General features: G+C 44.3%; 1 protein-coding gene across 1 annotated transcript; it reads right to left on the bottom strand.

The window, feature by feature from the left end:
- Positions 1 to 974: 974 nt before the first annotated feature.
- On the bottom strand, positions 975 to 22,850 carry LOC309558967 (very long chain fatty acid elongase 4-like). The gene is made up of 7 exons (XM_082262071.1): positions 22,712 to 22,850; positions 20,876 to 21,063; positions 19,610 to 19,690; positions 19,204 to 19,260; positions 9,521 to 9,635; positions 4,276 to 4,403; positions 975 to 1,214 (listed from the first exon to the last, which is right to left on the bottom strand). The coding sequence occupies exons 1-7, from the start codon at positions 22,767 to 22,769 to the stop codon at positions 1,044 to 1,046; spliced, it is 798 nt and encodes a 265-aa protein (XP_082118197.1). The 5' UTR covers positions 22,770 to 22,850; the 3' UTR covers positions 975 to 1,043.
- Positions 22,851 to 23,593: the final 743 nt, after the last annotated feature.

Raw genomic sequence — 23,593 nt, 5'->3', positions numbered from 1 at the left:
TTCCAGTATACTGAAATTGAGGTTGATGCGCCCTCTTGTGGCTGCATCCCTGTATTCCAGGATACTGAAATAGATGTTGGTGCGCCCTCTTGTGGCTGCATCCCTGTATTCCAGGATACTGAAATAGATGTTGGTGCGCCCTCTTGTGGCTGCATCCCTGTATTCCAGGATACTGAAATAGATGTTGGTGCGCCATCTTGTGGCTACATTCCAAAAGAAAACTATGACAACACAAGAATGTCAAATATGAAAACATGGTTGCAAATGTTTTCAATACAATGGATCTATGGTATTAATTTCATTTTTATCCCTTCAGCCTTATAAAAAAAATAAATAATAATTAAAAAAAAGGCTGCAGGCAGAAACGAAGGTAAAATTAATATATCACCCCTTTTTTTTTTTAACCCTTCTTTAACAGTTTTATTGTAATGCAAAATTTTAGCACAGGGGGGCCTTTTTGTAAATAAGTGAATCTTGCATTTTTTGAGGTAGGTGAACAGGTCTCGGTTATCCTCTTATACTGTTATGCACACTCAGAACCTGGGAGATAGTGTATGAGGTAAGACAATCAACAGAACAGCAACTGTCAGTATTCAATGAATAAAAAGTGTTCTTAATAAATAAAGATAGTGAAATGTTAATGAAAAGTCTGGATTCGTCTCTCCAAGGAACAAGCAGCAAATAACAGTTAAAGGGGCAGTAACTTACAGTACTTGCCTCTGATCATATGAGTGCCGTTAAAACGACAACTTCCTCTCTGTTTTCAGGGATATATATGATTTTAGCACCCAGACCCTGTGTGGCCCCCTGAACCGTGCTTTAATGTTCCTCCAAAAGTTTAGTGGTCCCTCGGTGCTGTATGTGACTATGCGACCCTTGGGTAGGTCCTGAGCGGTGTCCTTCCTGTCTATGGTTACTTTTTCAGTATTTCTTCACTTATTCTATCACCCACTGCTTTTGTCATACACCTTTCAGGTTGATACTGCTGTTCTGTGTTCTGCTCCGCATGGGAGGAGCATCTTCTTCTTGGAGGCGGAGAATTCTCACAACTTCTTCTTGTGGGGTTGGCGGATGTAGGTCTGGTAGTAGAAGTTGAGGAATAAGATGATGAGGGAAATGATATACGCAAATACAGCTCCATTGAACCCATCGGGAAACGGACAGTCTGTGAAGAGGTTGTAGCCGGAGTGGAAAGCAATTGCGGCAAACTGGGTCTACAGAGATCAGAACACACAAAAAAATATTATTACAGCATAATATACTAAGTGCCAGGGCTTTTTATCAGCGGGAACGTGGGGGAACGCAGTTCCGGCACCTCCATCACTGAATGTATGTAATGGCAAGGGATGTGGGGTGTCCTGGAGGGTCTATTGATGCTGCCTGCCCGGGGATCTATTGTCACTGGTGAGATTTTGTTTTTGTATGAGGGTCTATTGTTGCTAGTGTGGAATCTATTGTTGCTGGGTGTCTTATGTTGCTGATAGGTATTTGCTGTTGAGGGGGAGGTCTATTGTTGCTGGCTGCTGTGGAGTCTATTGATACTGGCTGCTGGGGGATCTTTTGTTGCTGCTGGGGGGTTTAATGTTGCTGGGGTGGATCTTTTTTTGCTGGAGTTGGTATTTTGTTGTGGGTAGTCCATTGTTGCTGTGGGGGGACCTATTGTTTCTGGGGTGGGGTCCATTGTTGCTGGGAGGAATCTATTGTGGCTGGCTGCAAGGGATGTATTTTACTGCTTTTCTTGTTATTAACAAATTCCACACAAATTATTTAGCATAAATTATGATATTTTATTCTGTATTCTCTAAAATGGGGTGGTACTGGGAGATGGGTAGGTGTGGAACCAAGGGACAGTGTTCGGAGGAGGGTAGGAGGCTGAGACAAGGGGTGACTCAGAAGGGGGAGTTCCTGAACCTATTCTCTGAGAAAAAAAGCCCTGCTAAGTGCTGCCTAGAGTCCCACCTATGGGAAACTGCAGGTGCACCAATGAAAAGTGATGACATTTGACAGACGTAATCCATGAGATGCAGCTTTAGGCTTTAAAAAGGCTCTAGTGACTTGGCTCCCCGCCTACTGAGGAAGCCCAATCAGAAAGCACAACACGTGTAGGAGGGAGGAGCTAAGCCTGTGACGCCACGCCACCGCAGCAATTTTTGCATAGTTGTGAGCTGGCTGGAGGATGTGGTTTTTAAACCAGTGGGGGATAAAATAACGTTTTTTAAATGGTGACATTTGGGCAGCCAATTAATTTCAATAGGCTGCACTTTGTTGTTGCCCTTTTGTCCCATTTAACATATGGTGGATGTCGGACAAGTGGAAGGAGAAGGAGTTGCCATCCAGAGTCTGAGGGGATCTGCCATCAGAAATTTTGGGGCCCCTTACACAGCTTTAGGCCTGGGCCCCTCCAGGCCTGACCACCAACATTTTGTGGGGCCCGCCCTCTGGCCGTCCCACCAAATCTGCCCACTGGCCATCCCACCGATTCCTTCAGTGTCCTTCAGTCCTTCACTTCTGTTTTAACACTCTTACAACTTAATGAATGAAAATGAATCCAATCCATCAAAGAGACATGCCCATATATTCAGCAAAGAGACATGCCAATCCAGTAAAGAGACGGCCTCATATATTAAGCAAAGAGACATCCCAATCCAGTAAAGAGACGGCCTCATATATTAAGCAAAGATACATCCCAATCCAACAAAGAGACAGCCTCATATATTCAGCAAAGAGACATCCCAATCCAGTAAAGAGACGGCCTCATATATTAAGCAAAGAGACATCCCAATCCAGTAAAGAGACGGCCTCATATATTAAGCAAAGAGACATCCCAATCCAGCAAAGAGACGGCCTCATATATTCAGCAAAGAGACAGCGCAATCCAGCAAAGAGACATCCCTTCAGCTGCATCGGCTTACTCTGTCGCTGCCATGCTTTAGCAATTGCTAGTTACTACAGCAGCAACAACTCGGTCTTGTTGGTTGGGGCCTGGGCGGCTGGGCCCCTTGGAACCCCTGGGCCCCCTACATGTGTATGGGCTGTCCCCCCCTGATGGCTGCCCTGTCTGGAGGTATACTATCTGGGAGATTAATAGCCAGTGGAGGACACAGATGAGCTTATTTTTATTGTTTTTGAGGTGAGCAGATTTTTCACCTGGTGGTGGATGAGCACCATTCAGAAGAAGAACTTGAAAGGATAATTACACACAGAGCGCTGTACACACAAATTACACACAAAATCCCAATAAGCGTATTTTGATTGGTTTGCGCAAAAAGTTATCGCGTCTACAAACTACGGGAAAGATTTAGGTCATTTTTATTTATTATATTTACTAGTAATGGCGGCGATCTGCGATTTTTAGCGGGACTGCGACATTGCGATGGACAGATCGGACCCCTAACTGACATTTTTGACACTTACCAGGGACATTAGTACAGTAATCAGTGCTAAAAATATGCACTGTTACTGTAATAATGACACTGGCAGGGAAGGGGATAACACCAGGGGTGATCAAAGGGTTAAGTGTGCGCCTAGGGGGTGCTTTCTAACTGTGAGTGGGATGGGCTTGTGGAATCAACACAGTGACCTGTGATCCTAAATTGGAGGAACACAGGCGCTCTGTGTTGATTACTGAAAGAACAGCGGTCTGCTGTGTTTACATCAGCAGACCGCCGCTCACTCTTCATGGGGAGCGCTCGCCGGTGCCCGGTGGCAATTTGGGCCGCTGGCCGAGTGCATCAGCTTTCCCTGTGGTGAATGGAGCTTATAGCACTTTACCATAGGTGTGCCCAGCCTGTTGCATTAGGGTGTGCACCCCAAAGCTCAAACATATGTGTGTGTTTGTGTGTATACAGTATATATATATATATATATATATATATATATATATATATATATATATATATACACACACAAACCGACACACACACTGTTATGAATAAATGTGAACAAACGTTTAATAATTTATAAAAACATGGACGGTGTCAGTAGGGCAGTGGGCCCTGGACAATAGGGGGAATCTGCGCTGCACTGGGTGATTAGGGTGTGCCCAGGCACACCTGGAACACCCCCTGTGCCACGTCTATGCACTTTACATTTCCCTAAACAAGCCCTTAGGAGACTACCGTATGTATTGTGACTTTAGCACAGCTGCAGTATTTGCTGGATGACAATGGTAGCATGCCTAATACTTTCACTTGCCCTTCAGCTTTCTAGAAATGTTTTCATTGGGCATCACCAGAGTGGGAGGAGTCATTATTCTCCAACAGCCCGGACACTCACCAGCTGCAGTATGGTCAAATATCTCTTCCACCACAAATACTTCTGCACAGAAGGGCCCAGGACCGCCAGACCATAGTACAGGTACATGAAGATGTGCACAAAGGAGTTCAGCATGCCGATGAAAAATGCTGCAAAACACAAAGTAGGAAAATGCCGGTTTATTATAGACAACCTAAGAGGTGATGCCAAATAAAAGATGGCTCTGTCCTTCAGGAGAGAAAAGCACAGGGGAGTCCTGGGAGCTCTGTGAGGGGTAAAAAATACCTGTAAGGGGTACAATAAATACCTGTAAGGGGTACATCCACACCTTATTTTGTATGCAGATCAGATAAAAATATGTCTGATGCTAGGAAAACTTTAACATGATTGGTTTGGGGTCTGGACACCCTTTATCCTCTTCCCACCAATCCCTTTAACCACTTCTGGACCGGAAGGATTTACCCCCTTAATGACCAGGCCATTTTTTGCGATTCAGAGCTGCGTTACTTTAACGGAAAATTGCGTGGTCGTGCGACGCTGTACCCAAATACAATTGACGTCCTTTCTTCCCCACAAATAGAGCTTTCTTTTGGTGGTATTTGATCACCTGTGCGATTTTTATTTTTTGCGCTATAAACAAAAAACAGCGACAATTCTAAAAAAAAAAAAAAAAAAAAAAACAATATTTTTCACATTCTGCTATATAACATTCCTAATAAAAATTTAAAAATCTAAAATTTTTTCATCATTTTAGGCCAATTTGTTTTCTGCTACATATTATTGTTACAAAAAATCTCAATAAGCGTATTTTGATTGGTTTGCGCAAAAGTTATCACACCTACAAACTACGGGAAAGATTTATGTTGTTTTTGTTCATTTATTTTTTTTTTACTAGTAATGGCGGCGATCTGCGATTTTTTTTGCGGGACTGCAACATTGTGACGGACAGATCGGACCCCTAACTGACATTTTTGACGCTTTTGGGGGTACCAGTGACATTACTACCGTAATCAGTGCTAAAAATATGCACTGTTGCTGTAATAATGACACTGGCAGGGAAGGGGATAACATTGTGGGTGATCAAAGAGTTAAATGTGTCCCTAGGAGGTGCTTTCTAACTGTGAGGGGGATGGGCTTGTGAAATCAACACAGAGGCCTGTGATCCTAGCAGGAACACAGGAGCTCTGTATTGATTCCTGAGAGAACAACGGTCTGCTGTGTTTACAACAGCAGACTGTTGTTCTCTCTCCACGGGGAGCGGTCGCGGGTGCCCAGCGGCAATCTCGGCTTCTAGCCCCATGAGATCAAAGCAAATGGGGGCCCCCAGGATCTCTCACGTGAACCGCCGAACAGATACGGCGATTCGTGGGAACTTGCCGGCCTGCCGCCGTATATCAATATACGGTAGCTGGTCAGCAAGTGGTTAGCTAGTTATGGACAATAGGTGTACTACATGCACTCAAAACACTTAATTGCAGTATACAGGATGGGGGTAGTAGTACTCCCTGACTTTCCACACCCGCTGTCACTTCCCCCCTTCCCAGTTATTTTTCAACTTTTACCATGACAGTTGGAGTTGCGGTGTAAATACAGGAGCTGTGATAGATGCTGCTGTCAAAAAACAGATTGACACTGTGTTTATAAACATTGTTAGGTTGGGAGATAGAAAGATACAAAGTAACATTGTTTCTAAACATTGATCAGACAGGAGATAATGTTACTTTGTATCTCTCTATCTCCTATCTGATCAATGTCTGTTAACAATGTTACTTTGTATCTCTCTATCTCCCAAATGATCAATGTTTAGAAACAATGTTACTTTTATCTCTCCATCTCCTGTGTGATCAATGTTTATAAACAATGTTACTTTGTATCTTTCTTCTCCTGCATGATCAATGTTTATAAACAATGTTACTTTGTATCTTTCTTCTCCTGCATGATCAATGTTTATAAACAATGTTACTTTGTATCTTTCATCTCCTGTCTGATCAATGTTTATAAACAATGTTACTTTGTATCTTTCATCTCCTGCATGATCAATGTTTATAAACAATGTTACTTTGTATCTTTCATCTCCTGTCTGATCAATGTTTAGAAACAAGGTACTTTGTTTCTCTCTGTTTATAAACATTGATCCGAAAAAAGATAGAGATAGAGATAAAAGTATCATTGTTTCTAAACATTGATAATTTGGGAGATAGAGAGATACAAAGTAACATTGTTTACAAACATGAATCAGACAGGAGATAGAGAAATACGCAGTAACGTTGTTTATAAACATTGATCAGACAGGAGAAGGGAGACATTAAGTAACAATGTTTTTTTTTGTGTATCTTCTCTGTTTCATTCATCTGCTGATCACAGGGAGGAGCTTCTATCTTGTATAGGAAGTTATTTAAAGCAACGTGACAAAAAGGAATTTTTCTTTAAATTTATTTATTTTTCTATTTAACCCCTTTTTAAAATGTAAGTAAAGGCAAAACTTGTCTCTTACTAAGTTTTGTATGAAGTGCCGATGGATTAGAATCTCTGCCAGGTTTTCAGTGCTGTCTGCGCCCCCAATGGGGTGATTTACCCTCTCTATTTGTCCTGTTCACTGTTAGCATGGAGAATGAAAGTAAAAAAAAAAAAAAAATCCCAAATTTTATCTTGTCGATAGAACGGGAATGGGGGAGTTTTCTTCCAATGGAGACACCAGTGTTGGTGACATTCTGGGATTCTCATTCTTTTGAAGGGATTTTCTCTCACTTTTTGCTTTGACTATGGGGCAGGAAGTAAATGGAAATCTCACCAAAGGGACACAGATGGCAGGAAAAAAAAAAAAAAGAAAAGAAAATCGCTGGCAGGGTTTAATGTATTTTATATCTAAAAATGAAAAATAAAAAAAGTTTTGCTTTTAGTTTGACTTCAACCTATAACATCACCCTATAATATTTTTTTCACAAATATTTATTTTAATTATTTCACTTTTTTTTTTTTTAACAGCCCTCAATATATCATTTTCCCCTGGTTTTTGTTTTTCTGCTTCATTTCTATTCCTTTTTAATAATCATTAATATATAGTATATATTTAGACTTTTTTTTTTTCAATTTAATTTGTATTAATATTAGGTTAATGTTGTATTAAAAAAGCACAACATTGGAGAAAAAAAAAGGAAAAAAAAAGGCTTTAACCATTTGCATACAGGGCACTTTCACCCCCTTCCTGCCCAGGCCAATTTTCAACTTTCAGCGCTGTTGCACTTTGAATGAAAATTGCGCGGTAATGCAGCACTGTACCCAAATTAAATTTGTACTTTTTTTTTAGACAAATAGAGCTTTATTTTGGTGGTATTTAATCACCACTGGGTTTTTTCTTTTCTGTAATAAAAAAAATAAATAATAATAAAGGCTGACATTTTCAAAAGAAAAAAAAAGTTTTTCTTAGTTTCTGTTAGAATATTTTGTAAATATGTAATTTTCCTCCTTCACTGTTGGGCTGCGCTAATGGGCACTGAAGATGTGGCACTGATGGGCATTGATGAGAAGGCATTGAAGGGCACAGATAGGAGGCACTGCTAATCACTAATAAGCACTGATAGGCAGCACGGATGGGCACTGATAGACAGCCCTGATAGGCACTGATAGGCGGCACTGCTAATTACTGATGAGGCTGCACTGATGAGCACTGATAGGTGGCACTTATGAGCACAGATAGGCAGCACTGATGAAACGGCACTGAAGGGCACTGCTAATCACTGATGAGGCTGCACTGGTAAACACTGATAGGCAGCACTGTTGGGCACTGATAGGTGGCACTAATGGGCATCAATAGGTGGCACTGATGGGCAAGGGATAGGTGGCACTGATGAGCACTCATAGGCAGCACTGATGAGCACTAATAGGCTGCATTGATGGGCATTGAAGAGACGGCACTGAAGGGCACTGATAGGTGGCACTGCTAATCACCGATGAGCCGGCTCTTTACCAATGTGATTGGCTGTGTCCAATCACAGCTGATCACATGTAAATGCGGAAGTGCTGTTTGTCAGCGCTTCTCACCTCACACTGTCAGAGTTGATCAGTGGCTCCTCCTCGAAGGGGAGTCCAGGACAGGTAATCAGGTCACTGATCATCAATGACACCAAACAGTGCACATCAGTGATATCAATCAATGCCCATCAGTGACCCTTATCAGTGCCAATCAGTGCCCCAATCAGTGTCCATTAGTGATGGCAGACAGTGCCGGTCAGTGCCTGCTCATCAGAGATGCCCATCAGTGCTGCCAGTCAGTGCCCATCAGTGCCGCCAGTGAGTGCCTATTAGTGCTGCCAATCAGTGCCCATTAGTGCCACCTATCAGTGACCATCAGTACCACCTATCAGTGACCATCAGTATGGCATATTAGTGCCTCCTTATCAGTGCCATTGCATCAGTGCACATAAGTGCCACCTCATCAGTGCCCATGAGTGCAGCCTATCAGTGCAGCCTCATCAGCACACATCAGTAAAGAAGAAAAAAAATACTTATTTAGAAAAATTTACTGACAGAAACTAAGAAAAGTTTGAAAAAAAAAAAAGTTTTTCTGTCTTCTCTCCTTTTAAAAAAAATAAATAAAAAAAACCCAGCTGTGATTAAATACCACCAAAAGAAAGCACTATTTGTGTGAAAAAAAAAAATAACATTTTCATATAGGTACAGTGTTGCATGACCACAAAATTGTCATTCAAAGTGTGAGAGCACTGAAAGCTGAAAATTGGTCTGGGCAGGAAGGGGGTGAATGTGCCCGGTAGGCAAGTAGTTAAAAAAAAAACTAACGCTTACCAAAGCAAAAAGTTGTTTTTATTTATTATATACTGTATATATTTTTTTTAATTGACTAAAGAAATCAAATCTTTTTGCAAGACTATATCACAAGAAGAAAATCTTCTTTGTCCTTAAAAAACTAGACGGGCCTATATCAGAAATGTAAAAGTTGTTCTGGTTCATAAGAGGCTGGACAGGAATGTGAGCTGAAGTGAATAAAACAACATAGAATTTAAATAAAAAAAAAAAAAAAAAAAGAATTTGAATAACAAAAAAAAAAAAAAAAAAAAAAAACCTCAATTCTAGAAATTGTACAAACTGCTGACAAAGCGGAACAGACGGTCGGCGCTGTGTCGGGGGCCTCATTACCCATGGATATAACAACTCTTCACCGCTGACTCTCACAACCATCTCCTTGTTCCCTCACTGAGCTGGAAGAGTGAGGAGCCCAGCATGAAGGTCCTGATCAGACAATACTCACCCTGTCCTCCAGCCACGTATTTGACCCCGGCCCACCAGTTGAAGATCATGGTGGCGTGGTGATAGACGTGGAGGAAGGAGATCTGATTGAACTTCTTCCTCATGATGAAAAAGATCTGCAGAGAGAAGAAGATATGAATGTATCAAATATGTTCATCATATAATAATGTAATAAAACCATCAGATTTAGGAGGCAGAAGAGACAGAAGGACGTCTTTCATGGCTGAGACAGAGGGCTCATTCACAAAGTTCAGGCAGCAGCTATTGTCCTAGAACTCCCAGCATGCTATAGAAGCTTCCTATCAGGCACAGTGTGCGGGAGAAGTTGTACGGACTCTTGTACTTTTGAACTCTGTATATAACGCTTACACAACTGGTCGGCTGTTTTCGGGCTTATGTAAGCAAGGCAATGAAATGTAAGATAAAAACACGCACTGTAGACCTCAGGCCTCGTGCTGGCTACAGATAAGCTGATAAATAGCCAATTATCAATAAGGATGAGCTGAGGTTGATCCAAACATTTGGGAAATTGTTACATGAAAGTAGGCTGCTGACTCGGTTAGCTTCAGCCATTCAATTCCCTGCCCAGTAGCCACACAAAGGCATAGTTGCCAACATTTGAAAAAAATTTCCAGGGACACTTTGCAGCACAGCTATCAATTACTTACCACACCCACTTCCCAGAAGCTCCGCCCACTCTGCATAATTAATCTCCGCCTACTTATCAGATTATAGGGTCTACTTCATAAAGAGAGAATTACAGGAATTTGAAAAGGGAATTGAAAACTTGAGGCCAAAGTAGCAGAGTTGGAATAATTCTCCCATTCAGCTGCACTACTTCTGCCTAAAGTTTAAAATTCTCATCACAATTCCCTGCAATTCTAAAGTGTCAGCTTGTCGGAAGGTGCTCTGCCTCCCCCTGCTGGCAGATTTCGGAAAGTGCACCATGCTGACACCCTGCCTCCGGTGACACGTTAAATTTGCGACAGGTGGCAAGAGTGAGCGGGCACCCAGAGAGAGAGACAACCTGCTGCCAGAACTACAACACGTAGCTGGGGTGAGAGCGACACTGTGTGGAACAAAATAAAAAAAAAAAAAAAAACTTTTTTTTTAATGATTTACATTGTACCTGATTAACAGGGACAATGTAAATTACCCGGGACAGGCTCCTATTTGCCGGGATTGTCCCGGGAAAAACGGGACAGTTGGCAGGTATGACAAAGGAGCTGGTAGACTGGTGACATCATTGGCCTAATATGGCCATATCTGGATGAGGTCATTGACCATATATTTTGGATTAGAAGAAAAGAGTGCAGCGGCACTTCAGTCGGAGCGGAAGTCAAGAGGAACATAGTTACTCTATGATTTTATGGGTCATTGGGGAAGCAGCTTCATGTGATTCTGGCAGCCATCTTTGGCAAGGCAGCACCTATTTAAAGCAGTTCCAAAGTCTAAACATTTTTTAACTTAATGCATTCCTTGCATAAAGGTAAAAAAATGTTTAGGCATCAGGATCCCCCTCGCCCTCCTCTTTAACTTACCTGAGTCCTCACTTGATCCTGCGATATGCACGTCTGCAGTTCATCGCTCCCCTCACTTCACAGTCTCACTAGCTTTGCTGGGGCACCTGGAGCTATTGTTTTACAGTTCTGTCTGTGTCAATGGATCCAGCAGTGGGGCTCAGGAGCGAGCATGCACAAGTGCCCCCATGGGAAGGAGGCGCCTGAGTCCTCATTTGATCCTGCGCTGTGCACGTCTGCAGCTCATCTCTCCCCTCACTTCAGGGTCTCACTAGCTTTGCTGAGGCACCTGGAGCCATTGTTTTCCAGTGCTGTTATTCAAAGCCAGTGACAAGGGAGTGAGGGCGGGGCCGAGTCCGAGTCCCGCTGTCTGTGTCAATGGACCCAGCAGTGAGGATCAGGAGCGAGCATGCACTAGTGTCCCCATGGGAAAGTAGCTTCCCATGGGGGCACTAGACAGAGAGAAGTCACCATAACACTGGAAGGGGAGGTTCGTGGACGCTCTGTGTAATGTATAGACATTTTTGTTATTTTTTAAAATATTATCTTTACAATCGCTTTAAGGCCTTGGCTCCCAGGTTTGGCATGCATTTGCGAGTTGGTGGAGTGTGGAGAGGTACCCTGCTTGGTAGGAACAGAAAACTAGTGGCAGGGAAAGGTTCCTAATGAGAAGGGAAAGCTTAGGACAGCAGGCGCTTATTCATCTTATGTATAAGCGCCTGTTGGAGTGAAACGCGTCAACACGGTAAATCCGCGCCCGCTGTTGTGATGTCTGTAGCGTGACCAGACCTCTGAAGACGTCATACGCTCATACGCTCTGATGAAACGCGCGTCAGGTGGAATGCACGCCCTCAGCCCGGAAGTCACGTGGAACGCAATCCGGTAGCTACCGCTCTCCTCGCTACAGACATCACAACAGCGGGCGCGGATTTACCGTGTTTTATCTTTATTTTTGCATTTGTTTGATCAGTAACTCCAATAAAAATCTTTTAAACTGTACTGCACCATCTGGAGCTTTATATTTTTTCCCTAACCGGACTTGGAGGACCTTATCTGCCCAGGAAGGGGATTTCGGTCTATGGGGAATACAGCCCAACAGTTACCATTCCTTTGACCTGGAAGGTCATAAAGCGTTATTGGTCTCTCTGCCGTAAGGTAATTGAGACCCACCATTTCTGGTGAGTTTACATCTTATCCTTTCCTGAAGCCACTTGTCATGATTGGATTTTCGGACCATTGGAGGATCCAACACTGAGCACTTGCACCTTTTCTTTGCACTCAAGTGGATTATTTGTCACTAAGTCACTTATGAACTTTTTATGGACTTCACTTGGCACATTTATGCACTTTTATGACACTATTGTTATTTATTAATATATTTAACACTGTGTGTTTATTGTATGGGTTTATATTTTACATAATTTATGGTATTAGCTCTTTTAAAGAGGAAGTAAACCCTCCTCAGGAAGTTGTACCTATAGGTAAGCCTATATTAAGGCTTACCTATAGGTACTGTAAATATCTCCTAAACATGCACCGTTTAGGAGATATTTACCTTTAATGCAGCCAGTGACGTCACTGGCGCATGCGCTCTGAAGGAACGGCAGATCGTGCCGTTCCTTCAGAGCCCCGTGCCGTGACCGTCGGCTCCCGCGCGCGTGCGCGGGAGTGACGTCACCGCGGCTCCGGCCAATCAGATGGCCGGATGCCGCGATCCCGGAAGACGGGCGACTATACATGTCGCCCGTCATACAGGTAAGCGGACGGCACGGCGGGGGCTCGTTCTAAGGTAAGTATTTCATAATGAGCTAGTATGCGATGCATACTAGCTCATTATGTGTTTCTCTTTCAGGATGTAAAGAAGAGAAAAATTTTTTTTCTCGGTTTACAACCTCTTTAACCACATTTTATATTCTTATATGATCCTGATCCTACCAGCAAGCTCTATATAATCCCATTTACTGGTGGTTGAGCCTGAGGGAAGGTGCGTCACCAGAGTGGGTCGGATAGCTGGAACAGCAGACTCTGGGCTGGTAAGCAGCAGGCAGCAGTAGACAGCAGCTGAAAGCAGGTGCAGGAAGACTGGTGGTACACAGTAGAAGAAGCTCCAGCTGAGGAAGGTGCACGTGGGGCAGATGAGAAACTGGATGCATGATCAGGCAAGCCAGATCAGCAACAGACGATCAGGTACAGCCATAGACGGCAGGCAAGGAATCAGAGGCGTAACTAGAACCTTCAGGGCCCCGGTGCAAGAAACCATGAAGGGCCCCCCCGGACCCCTGGCCGGGGGCCCTTCCCTTCAAGCCCCGGGCTCCTCCCACTGATCCTGGGGCCCTTTACTCCGCTTGCGGGGCCCTTTATTGCGGTCCCACAGCGGGTCCCTTTCACAAGTTTTACAGTGGGCCCCCTTCCTGCTATCTTGGGGCCTCCCCACGGTGGTGGAATGCCAGGGCCGGGTTGCAAGTGTGACCTTTGCGATCCTGGAAGTTCACTCACTGGTGTCAGTAGTTTTTATTTTTTGGTATTTTAATTGTATTATTTTTTATCATTTTATTTTATTTTTTTACAATGTCACTGACTATGACTCTGTCCCTTTAGAGAAGCAAGGAGCTGGTAAATTACATATTTACCGACCCCTTCCTGGTTCTCTATTGTTACACATCCCCTGCAGCACCCGGCAGGAAAGGGGAGGGATCACAGTGGGGGGGGGGGGGGACCAGGGGAGCACACAGGGGCCCAGAGACAGCAGAACACAAGTGAACTGGATAGGAGGAGTGGCGGGGGCAGCATACAGAGGAACCAATCTCCTGCAGCTACAGGAGGAAAAAGGAGGACAGTGATTTCTCTACATGCTGCCCCCGCCTCCCCTCCTATCCAATTCTGGGCCCCCTGGAGCATTGGGCCCGGTTGCAATCGCAACCCCTGCAACCCCTGTAGTTACGCCCCTGCAAGGAATAGTTAGGATACAGGTAGAAGTTGGCAAAACGAGATCAGGGAGATGGGCAGAAGGCAGAGCAAAGTCCAGAGACAAGCCAAGGTCAAGGCTGGTTAAAAGTGAAGTCAGGAGCAAGCCAAGTCAAACACAGAAGTCAGCAGAATCAGATTCAGGAACACAGGTACAGCTGCAGATCAGACAGCAGTGTACAGCAATGGACTAGTGCAGCTGCTGCACTTATATAGGCCACTTAGCGCCAGTGCCAATGGGGCATGCGCATAGGTGTGCACATTTGCATCTTCATGCACCTGTGCCCGGCAAGACAAGCACCCGCAGGGCCACGCCTGAGCATTTGCCTTGGAACTTCTGCTGTGCTATGGCCATCACATCACTGATACCTAGTACTCGTTGGTTGGCTTCTGCTGACCACGAGGAGAGGGGTGTGCCAGGCCTTTGGCTAGGTGTACCATGTTTGAGCCTTGGGATCTTCAGGGACTATGTGCCTCTGGGGTTCAGAGTAAGGTCCAACTCCTTCAGGGGGAGAACAAAAGGCACACCCCTAAATGCACTTTTTTGTGTGTTTTGCATGCACTTTTTTTGTTCACTTTTTTTTTTTTTTTGTGCACAACCGAGAAAAGAAAAAAAAAAGAAAAACCAGTCTTTCTGGTAGATTATCTCTCATCCCAATTGACAGCTTATACAGAGTGTTAGGGGCCACAGTGTGTACTCTGAAAACATACAATACAGTTTTAGGAAAAAAAAATGTCTGTCATTGTGGCAGTGCCTTTTCTGCTCTAGGCTCTTTATTATCTTTAACAGCTTCCCGACCGCCCGCCGCACATTTACTGCGGATTGGCTGCCTCTCATGCGTGAACCAACGTAGCCCTACGTTAATCAATCGCGTGGTGCTGGGGGGTAAGTGCGCCGCCATTGGCACACTCCTGCCCCCCCTAGGCAGCAGGGATGTCGATCTACGGGGCCGGCGTCCGTGATTGCCACTGGGCACCCGCGATCGTTCCCCGCTGAGAGAGAAAAACGGTCGGCTGTTGTAAACACATCTGACCGTTCTTCTCTCTGAAATGATCACAGAGCCCCTGCGATCCTTCTGTATAGGAACACAGGTCTCTATGATCATTTCACAAGCCCCCCCCCCCCCGCCCACAGTTAGTAAACACCCCCTAGGCTCACACCTAACCCTTTAATCACCCCTAGGTTAACCCCTTCCCTGCCAATGTCATAATTACAGTAACAGTGCATATTTTTAGCAGTGATTACTGTAGGAATGTCACTGGTACCCCCAAAAGTATCAAAAATGACAGTTAGGTGTCCGATCTGTCCGCCGCAATGTCGCAGTCCCGCTAAAAATCGCAGATCGTCGCCATTACTAGTAAAGAAAAATAAATAAAAATTACATAAATCTTTCCCCTAGTTTGTAGACGAGATAACTTTTGCATAAAAAAATCAAAATACGCTTATTGCGATTTTTTTGTTAGCAAAAATATGTAGCAGAAAACAAATTGGCCTACAAGGATGAAAAATTTTGATTTTTTTTTTTTTAAGGAATGTTATATAGCAGAATGTGAAAAATATTGTTTTTTTTTTTTTTTCAGAATTGTCGCTCTTTTTTTGTTTATATCGCAAAAAAAAAAGGCGATCAAATACCACCAAAAGAAAGCTCTATTTGTGGGAAAAAAAAGGACATCAATTTTATTTCAGTACAGTGTCACACGACCGCGCAATTTTCTATTAAAGTAACGCAGTGCCGAATCCCAAAAAATGGCCTGGTCATTAAGGGGGGCAAATCCTTCCGGCCCAGAAGTGGCTAAATAAAACATATTTGCAAGTTGTTAATGCATTTGGCTTTATGAAGTCTCCAAGTATGCACACAAGTTCAGCGGGGGGGAAAGATCTTTATTGTTCTTCTGGGGTTAACTTTAGCGTTCTCATACGCTGTAGGTTTTTTGTGCTATTTTTGTTCGATTAATATTATTATTATTATACAGGATTTATATAGCGCCAACAGTTTATGCAGCGCTTTACAATAAATAGGGGGACAGTACAATTACAATAAAGTTCAATACAGAAGGAATAAGAGGGCCCTGCTCATGGAGCTTACAATCTAAATGGAGGGGAGGTGGTACAAAAGGTAAAGGCTGCAGGGGATGATCTGATGGAGGGGACTCAAGTACAGTTCTAAGGTGGAGGTGGGGTGAGCTTCCCTGAATAAGCGAGTTTTCAGGGATCCCCTAAAGGATGACAGGGTAGGAGCTGACCAGACATACTGGGGCAGGGAGTTCCAGGGAATGGGAGAAGCTTTGGAGAAGTCCTGGAAGCATGCATCGGAGGAAGTAAAGAGGAAACTAGCGAGCAGGAGGTCTTGGGAGGAGTGGAGAGGACGATTTGGGTGATATCTGCAGAGGAGGTTGGTGATGTAGCTGGGGGCAGTGTTGTAGATGGCCTTGTATGTTGTGGTTAGTATTTTGATATTTATACGGTAGGGTAGGGGAAGCCAGTGAAGAGATTGGCAGAGAGGGGCAGCAGGCACAGATTGGTTAGTAAGGTGTATTAGTTTGGCAGCAGCATTCATGATAGATTGAAGGGGGATAGCCTGTGTTAAGGTGGGCCAGTGAGGAGGGAGTTGCAGTAGTCAAGGCGGGAAATAACCAAGGAGTTAATCGTTTTTTTTTTTTGTGGAAGGGACAAATTCTGAAAATGTTGCCGAGGTTAAAGAGGAAGTAAACCCTCCTCTGCAAGTTGTACCTATAGGTAAGCCTATGATAAGGCTTACCTATAGGTAGTGTAAATATCTCCTAAACATGTACCGTTTAGGAGATATTTACCTTACATGCCGCCAGTGACGTCACTGGCGCATGCGCTCTGAAGGAACGGCCGCTCGTGCCGTTCCTTCAGAGCCCCGTGCCGTGACCGTCGGCGCGTGCGCAGGAGTGACGTCACCGCGGCTCCGGCCAATCAGATGGCTGGATGTGGCGATCCCGGAAGACGGGCGCCCGTCATAGAGGTAAGCGAGCGGCGCGGCGGGGGCTCGTTCTAAGGTAAGTATTTCATAATGAGCTAGTATGCGATGCATACTAGCTCATTATGTGTTTCTCTTTCAGGATGAAAAGAAAAAAAAAAAAAAAATTTTCGGTTTACAACCTCTTTAAGGTTGCAAGATTTAGCCAGTGATTGGATGTGGGGGCTTAAGGAGGGGTCAGAGTCTAGGATTACACCCAACACTCTGGTGTGTGTGGATGGACCAATGTTTGTGCCATTGATATCAATGGTAAAGTCATGGGGAGGGGATGTTATGCTCTACCCACTGGGGCTTAGTCATAGATGTCTATATTATACACATTTAACCCCTTTTGCTTGGAGTGGCACTACAAGTATTAGCAGGTCACATCCTTAGACCTAGACCAAGAATTCTCCTGTAAAGACCCTCACCAGATTCTCTTAGACAACCCATCCCTTCCATAAACTCTTAGAGAGACCAGTTACTAAATAAACTTCCATAAGGGGATGCCATCTGTTCTTCCAAGGAAAAAATCAACAGCCTTTGACACCCTCTTGTAGAGAACCCAGAATTTCTTATAATAAGAGACATGTCGTCATTTGATGGTTGTGGAAATATTCTGGCGGCCGTAAAGTTATTATAAGTCCTTACATGTACCCAGTGAAGTGAATATTCTTAGGTGATACACAGAGAAACAATTCCTCTTACATAAGTTCCACCTGTTTATCTGTAGTCCTTTCTTTTTTACATCCATAGAAAGGGCAGAATTTATAAAGTTTGTCTGAGAGATCAGGAAAAAGTGAGTGGAGAGCTTTAGTTACACTCTGCAGAGCTCTTGAGGAGAGCTCTGAGAGCTGATTGAAGGGAAAGGACACGTCCCACTTCTCACAGCATGCAGGAAAAGAGCTGAAGCTGTCAATCACAGGCTGTGTGCTGGATCTCCTTTCCCTGTCACCATTTTTCTCTTGGTGTCAGGAAAACTTGTCAGAAGTGACTCATACTGATAGCAGAGGAACAAAGCAGCAGGCAGAAAAAAACACTTAGTGCTCTGGAATGAGACAAGTACACACTATATGGGGATATGATTTGCTCATATTTCATGTCTGAGGTTTGCAACCACTTTAACATTAATCTTTTATTTCATCCACACCTGGATGTAAAACTTTAACCACTTGCCGACTGCCTAATGACTATTTACGTCGGCAGTCAGCCCCTCACAGGCAAAGTGACGTAGGGGTACGTCGCTAGCCTGTGAGGCTCTAGGGAGTGAGCGCGCGCCGCCGAGGGGCAAACTCCTGCTCGCTCACAGACTGCCCCGCGCGTGTGAGTGGCGGACCCGATGTCCGCCGCTAACTCGCGATCGTCGGTTACACCGGGAGAAAGGCAGGCGGCTAATGTAAACAAAGCCGCCTGTCATTCTCCCTGATGTAACTGCAGAGATCATACGATCCTGCTATGTAGGATCGTATGTCTCTGTGGTTACATCAAAAGCCACACCCCTTTACAGTTAGAAGCACGCCCCTAGGGACACACTTAACCCCTGCATCACCAATAAAGTTAACCCCTTCCCTGCCAGTGTCATTTTTACAGTAACAGTGCATATATATAGCACTGATTACTGTAGTAATGTCACTGGTCCCCCCAAAAGTGTCAAAAATGTCAGTCAAGGGTCCGATCTGTCCGCCGCAATGTCGCAGTCCCGCAAAAAAAAAAAAAATCGCAGATCGCCGCCATTACTCGTTAAAAAATAAATAAATAAAAAAAGACAAAAATCTTTCCCTTAGTTAGTAAACGCAATAACTTTTGCGAAACCAATCAAAATACGCTTTTTGCAATTTTTTTTTTACCAAGCATATGTAGCAGAAAACAAATTGGCCTAAAATGTTAAAAAATTTTGATTTTTACATTTTTTTGGGGGGGAATTTCATATAAAAAAATGTGAAAAATATTGTGATTTTTGCAAAATTGTCGCTCTTTTTTTGTTTATAGTGCATGATCAAAAATCGCACAGGTGATCAAATACCACCAAAAGAAAGCTCTGTTTGTGGGGGAAAAAAAAGACGTCCATTTCATTTGGGTACAGCGTCGCACGACCGCGCAATTGTCCGTTAAATTCACGCAGTGCCGAATTGCAAAATATACCCTGGTCAGGAAGGGGCTAAAATCTTCCGGGGCTTAAGTGGTTAAAGAATAGACAGTCCTCTCGGTTTACTCACTGTGTCTAGGAGCTCGATGACCTTGGAGAAGAAGAACCACCAGCATACTCTGGCCATCTATAGGGAAAAGAAAGAGAAGACGTAAGAGGGGACAGGAGGTCATCCTAACCTTTTTTTAGGAGATCCCTTTGCGATTATCAGAATAGCACCACCATTTTTTGTGTATATAGTCCTTAAATGTAAAGAATGTTATGGAGGAACCAGTCAGGTTCTTATTAGTTGACACAAGCAGTTCCAACAGTTATTTTTTTATACTTCCTCTCATACCACATTTCTGAATAGAGATAAAATGAGGAAACTCTTTGGTTTGGGATGTATCTACTCTTGGTTTATGGAAGTATACTAGTAGCCGCCATCTCTCACCTGATGCACACCAAGGTCAGAATACCAAGAATGTCTCACTCACCCGCAGGCCCAGCTCACTGTTACTGTAGTCCACCGGTTGACAGAAGTAGCTGTATCCAGCCAACACCGACGTCACCAAAAACTGAGGACAAGACAAAGAGTACACACCACTAAAGATAGGCAAGATATACATACTAAGGGGAAGATATTTGCAAGCACACAGTTGACTTTCTTCCAGGAACCCTTTTAAGGCAAACTTGTCACACAGTCAGTTATTTAAGAAAAGAACAAGTTGCAAAGTGCCAGATGAACCAATCAGAATTCATCTTTCACCAACCTGACTTCTGTAAACTTGTATCTGATTGGCGTATCCTTGTGATTCCTAATTAAATTAAATAAATAATCACTTGTGGTCAGGGCCGCTGCTACCACTAGGCAAACTAGGCGGCCGCCTAGGGCGCACTGCCACAGCTAGGGAGCAGTTATGGCCAGTGCCACAATCCTCTCCTGTCACCTCCTCATCCCCGGTGGATGTCACCTCTATAGAGGGGGGAACTTTGTATATGAAGGGGGAGTGTGGAGTTAAAGAGGGGAAGTGTGTATATGAAGGGGGAGTGTAGGGTTAAAGGGGGGCAATGTGTATAGGAAGGAGGGTGTAGGGTTAAAGGGGGGCAATGTGTATAGGAAGGAGGGTGTAGGGTTAAAGGGGGGCAGTGTGTATAGGAATGGGGGTGTAGGGTTAAAGGGGGGCAGTGTGTGTAGGAAGGGGTTGTAGCATTAAAGAAGGACAGTGTGTGCAGGAAGGGGGGGGGGGCAGGGTGTACAAGAAGGAGGGTGTAGAGTAAAGGGGGCAATGTGCATATGAAGGGGGTAGGGTTAAAGGGGGCAGTGTGTATATGAAGGGGGGTGTAGGGTTAAAGGGGGGCAGTGTGTATATAAAGGGGGTGTAGGGCTAAAGGGGGGCAGTGTGTATTTGAAGGGGGTGTGGGGTTAAAGGGGGGCAATGTGTGCAGGAAGCGGGTGTAGCATTAAAGAAGGGCAGTATGTGCAGGAAGGGGGCAGTGTGTACATGAAGGGGGTGTAGGATTAAAGGGGATACAGGAAAGGGAGTGTAGGGTTAAAAGGGGGGTACAGTTTTGTTTGTTGGGGGGGTGCAAGTAGCTGGTCTTGCTTAGGGAGCAAAATAGTCTAGCACCGGCCCTACTTGTGGTACACATGGACTGTACAAAGAACCAACCAAAAATACCAAACACAACTATTTGCCTGCATACTGGAAATTAAAGGAGGTTTAGGAGAACGAATGTCTGGTGGTAATGGGTGGCCTTACCTCATAGAACATAAAGACTGATAGGCCTACTAGACAAAGGTTATAGACTAGCAGAACCAAGCGCAGGGTGAAGGGCTCACGTCCTTCCATCAGTCGGGGCCCCAAAGCCACAAGCAGGAGGTAGGCGGCAAATATGAGGATGATGGGGACAGGCGAGTAAACCAGGAGCCAGGGGTCTGTCCGACTGTCTGAAAAATGCAAAGAGAGGGTTATCATCACTCAACTGGGGGAGTCATTGTGCCATCACCACCAACAACCAATCAGCAGCAGAGTTTTGGACAAGGAATTTTAGTTGAAATTCAAGTCCAGAATACCACTCACAGATTCCATGTGCTGTTCACCGCAACCTTCATTAACTGTAACCTCATCACTTCCATAAACCTGAAAATATGTGAAACCAGAGGCTTAACTAGAACTTTCAGGGCCCCAGTGCAAGAAACTATGAAGGGCCCTGTGACCCCTGGCTGGGGCCCTTTCCACTGATCTCAGGGCCCTGTACTCTTGTAGTGGGGCCTTTTTTTTTTATCCTATTTTTATGGGACTCTTTCACATGTTCTGCATCAGGTCCCCTTTCTGCAGCCTTGCCAGGGTCCAGTCGCATGTGCGACCTTTGTGACCCTGGTAGTTCCGCCACTATGTGAAACCGCACAATGCAAATCTATTCAGTTCAAAAGAACTTTATTCATCCAGCAACAATTTAGTATATTCCACCATGGTCCATGGTGGACAGCAAATTTACACTGTTATACAAGCTGTACACTCACTACTTTACATTGTAGCAAAGTGTAATTTCTTGTCACATGAAAAGATATATGGTAATAAAATATTTACAAAAATGTAAGGGGTGTACTCAATTTTGTGAGATACTGTAGTTGCCCAATGAAACAGTGCATTGAGGTTGGAGACATACTGACCCTATGCCATTTATAAGGGCATTAAAAAGTAAGGGTCCCGACACTGAACCTTGGGGTACACCACTGATAAACTTAGACCATTCAGAGTCACAATCATTAACCACTACTCTCTGAATTCTGTCTTTTAGCCAATTTTCTCTTCATTTTCAAACTGATCTTTCCAAGCCTGTAGACTTTACCTTAGACATTAGTCCATGGCCCTGATGTCATTCTGCAGTGGTGGAGGACAGCTGTTCTCTGTGTCACCCTACAGTAGGGAAGGACAGCTGTCCCCGGTGTCACCCCACAGTAGGATGGGGAGCTGGCCCTGATGTTACCCCACAATGGAAGAGCCAGTTTTACTTTGTGTCACCCGACAGGGGCATATGTACCTTACCTCCATTCTCCAGAGCCCACATATAGAATTCTTTCACTGTCCTCGTGTCACCCTACAGTAGGGGAAGGACAGCTGTCCCCGGTGTCACCCCACAGTAGGAGGGGGAGCTGACCCTGAGGTTACCCCACAATGGAAGAGCCAGTTTTGCTTTGTGTCACCCCACAGGGGCTTATGTACCTTACCTCCATTCTCCAGAGCCCACATATAGAATTCCTTCACTGTCCTCGTGTCACCCTACAGTAGAGGAAGGACAGCTGTCCCCGGTGTCACCCCACAGTAGGAGGGGGAGCTGGCCCTGAGGTTACCCCACAATGGAAGAGCCAGTTTTGCTTTGTGTCACCCCACAGGGGCTTATGTACCTTACCTCCATTCTCCAGAGCCCACATATAGAATTCCTTCACTGTCCTCGTGTCACCCTACAGTAGGGGAAGGACAGCTGTCCCTGGTGTCACCCCACAGTAGGAGGGGGAGCTGGCCCTGAGGTTACCCCACAATGGAAGAGCCAGTTTTGCTTTTTGTCACCCCACAGGGGCATATATACCTTACCTCCATTCTCCAGAGCCCACACATAGAATTCCTTCACACGTTCCCAGGTAGATGCCATACCGAGACCTACAAATAGTAAACAATGAGACTGTGATTCTTCATGGAGGACCAAAGCTCCTTCAGAATGTTTATTTTATTTTTGGATGGACCAACAGGTTTTATTGACTTCTTCTGAATTATATTGTCATTTGTGTCTCATTCATATCCTCTACTGGTAAACAAGTGACAGGAAGTAAGAGGAAATATATTCAAAAGAATCCATGGAGAGCAGAAAAAGCCGGATGAAGGACCTGACTCGACACCACACCATCCAAAAGTCGGAGCCAACAACAATTATCTTCACTTTCCAGTTCATTCGGCAAGGCCTTTACCACTTTTCTTACTAATTAGCTATTATATATGTTACAATTTATGTAAAAAAAAGCAAAAGAACATGGCCAGCCTGCAGAGGTCTAAACAGTGTAACCATTTGGCTAAGATCGAGTTATCACTCTATATACAGTAGTGGACTGGCCCCATGTATGTTATGTGACTTATAGTATATATATATATAATCTCAAAGTCAAGTTACAAAGATTATCAGATGGGACTTTGCTCTAAAAATATCTCCAGCTTTAAGTGTGTGAGAACAGCGAGTGCGTATGAGAGGCGTCAATGGAGGAGAGCAAGAAACGGAGCCGTATGAGTCTGTGATATAAACACACAATTGCTAATATATTTATATTTTGGATGAAATGGTGAAAGGTTAGGATCCCGGTGAGCTCTATTTTATTTATGTTGTTGGGGGAAAAATTTGCCTTCACTTCCCAAAGGCACAACAGGAAGTGAGACAATGGGGGAGATTTACTAAAACTGGAGCACGCAGAATCTGATGCAGTTCTG

The sequence above is a fragment of the Pelophylax lessonae genome, assembly GCF_965119305.1.
Source record: "Pelophylax lessonae genome assembly, chromosome: 6".
NCBI classification, from domain to species: Eukaryota; Metazoa; Chordata; class Amphibia; order Anura; family Ranidae; genus Pelophylax; species Pelophylax lessonae.
The sequence above is the reverse complement of the archived record's forward strand: the minus strand, read 5'-3'. Positions and strand labels throughout refer to the sequence as shown.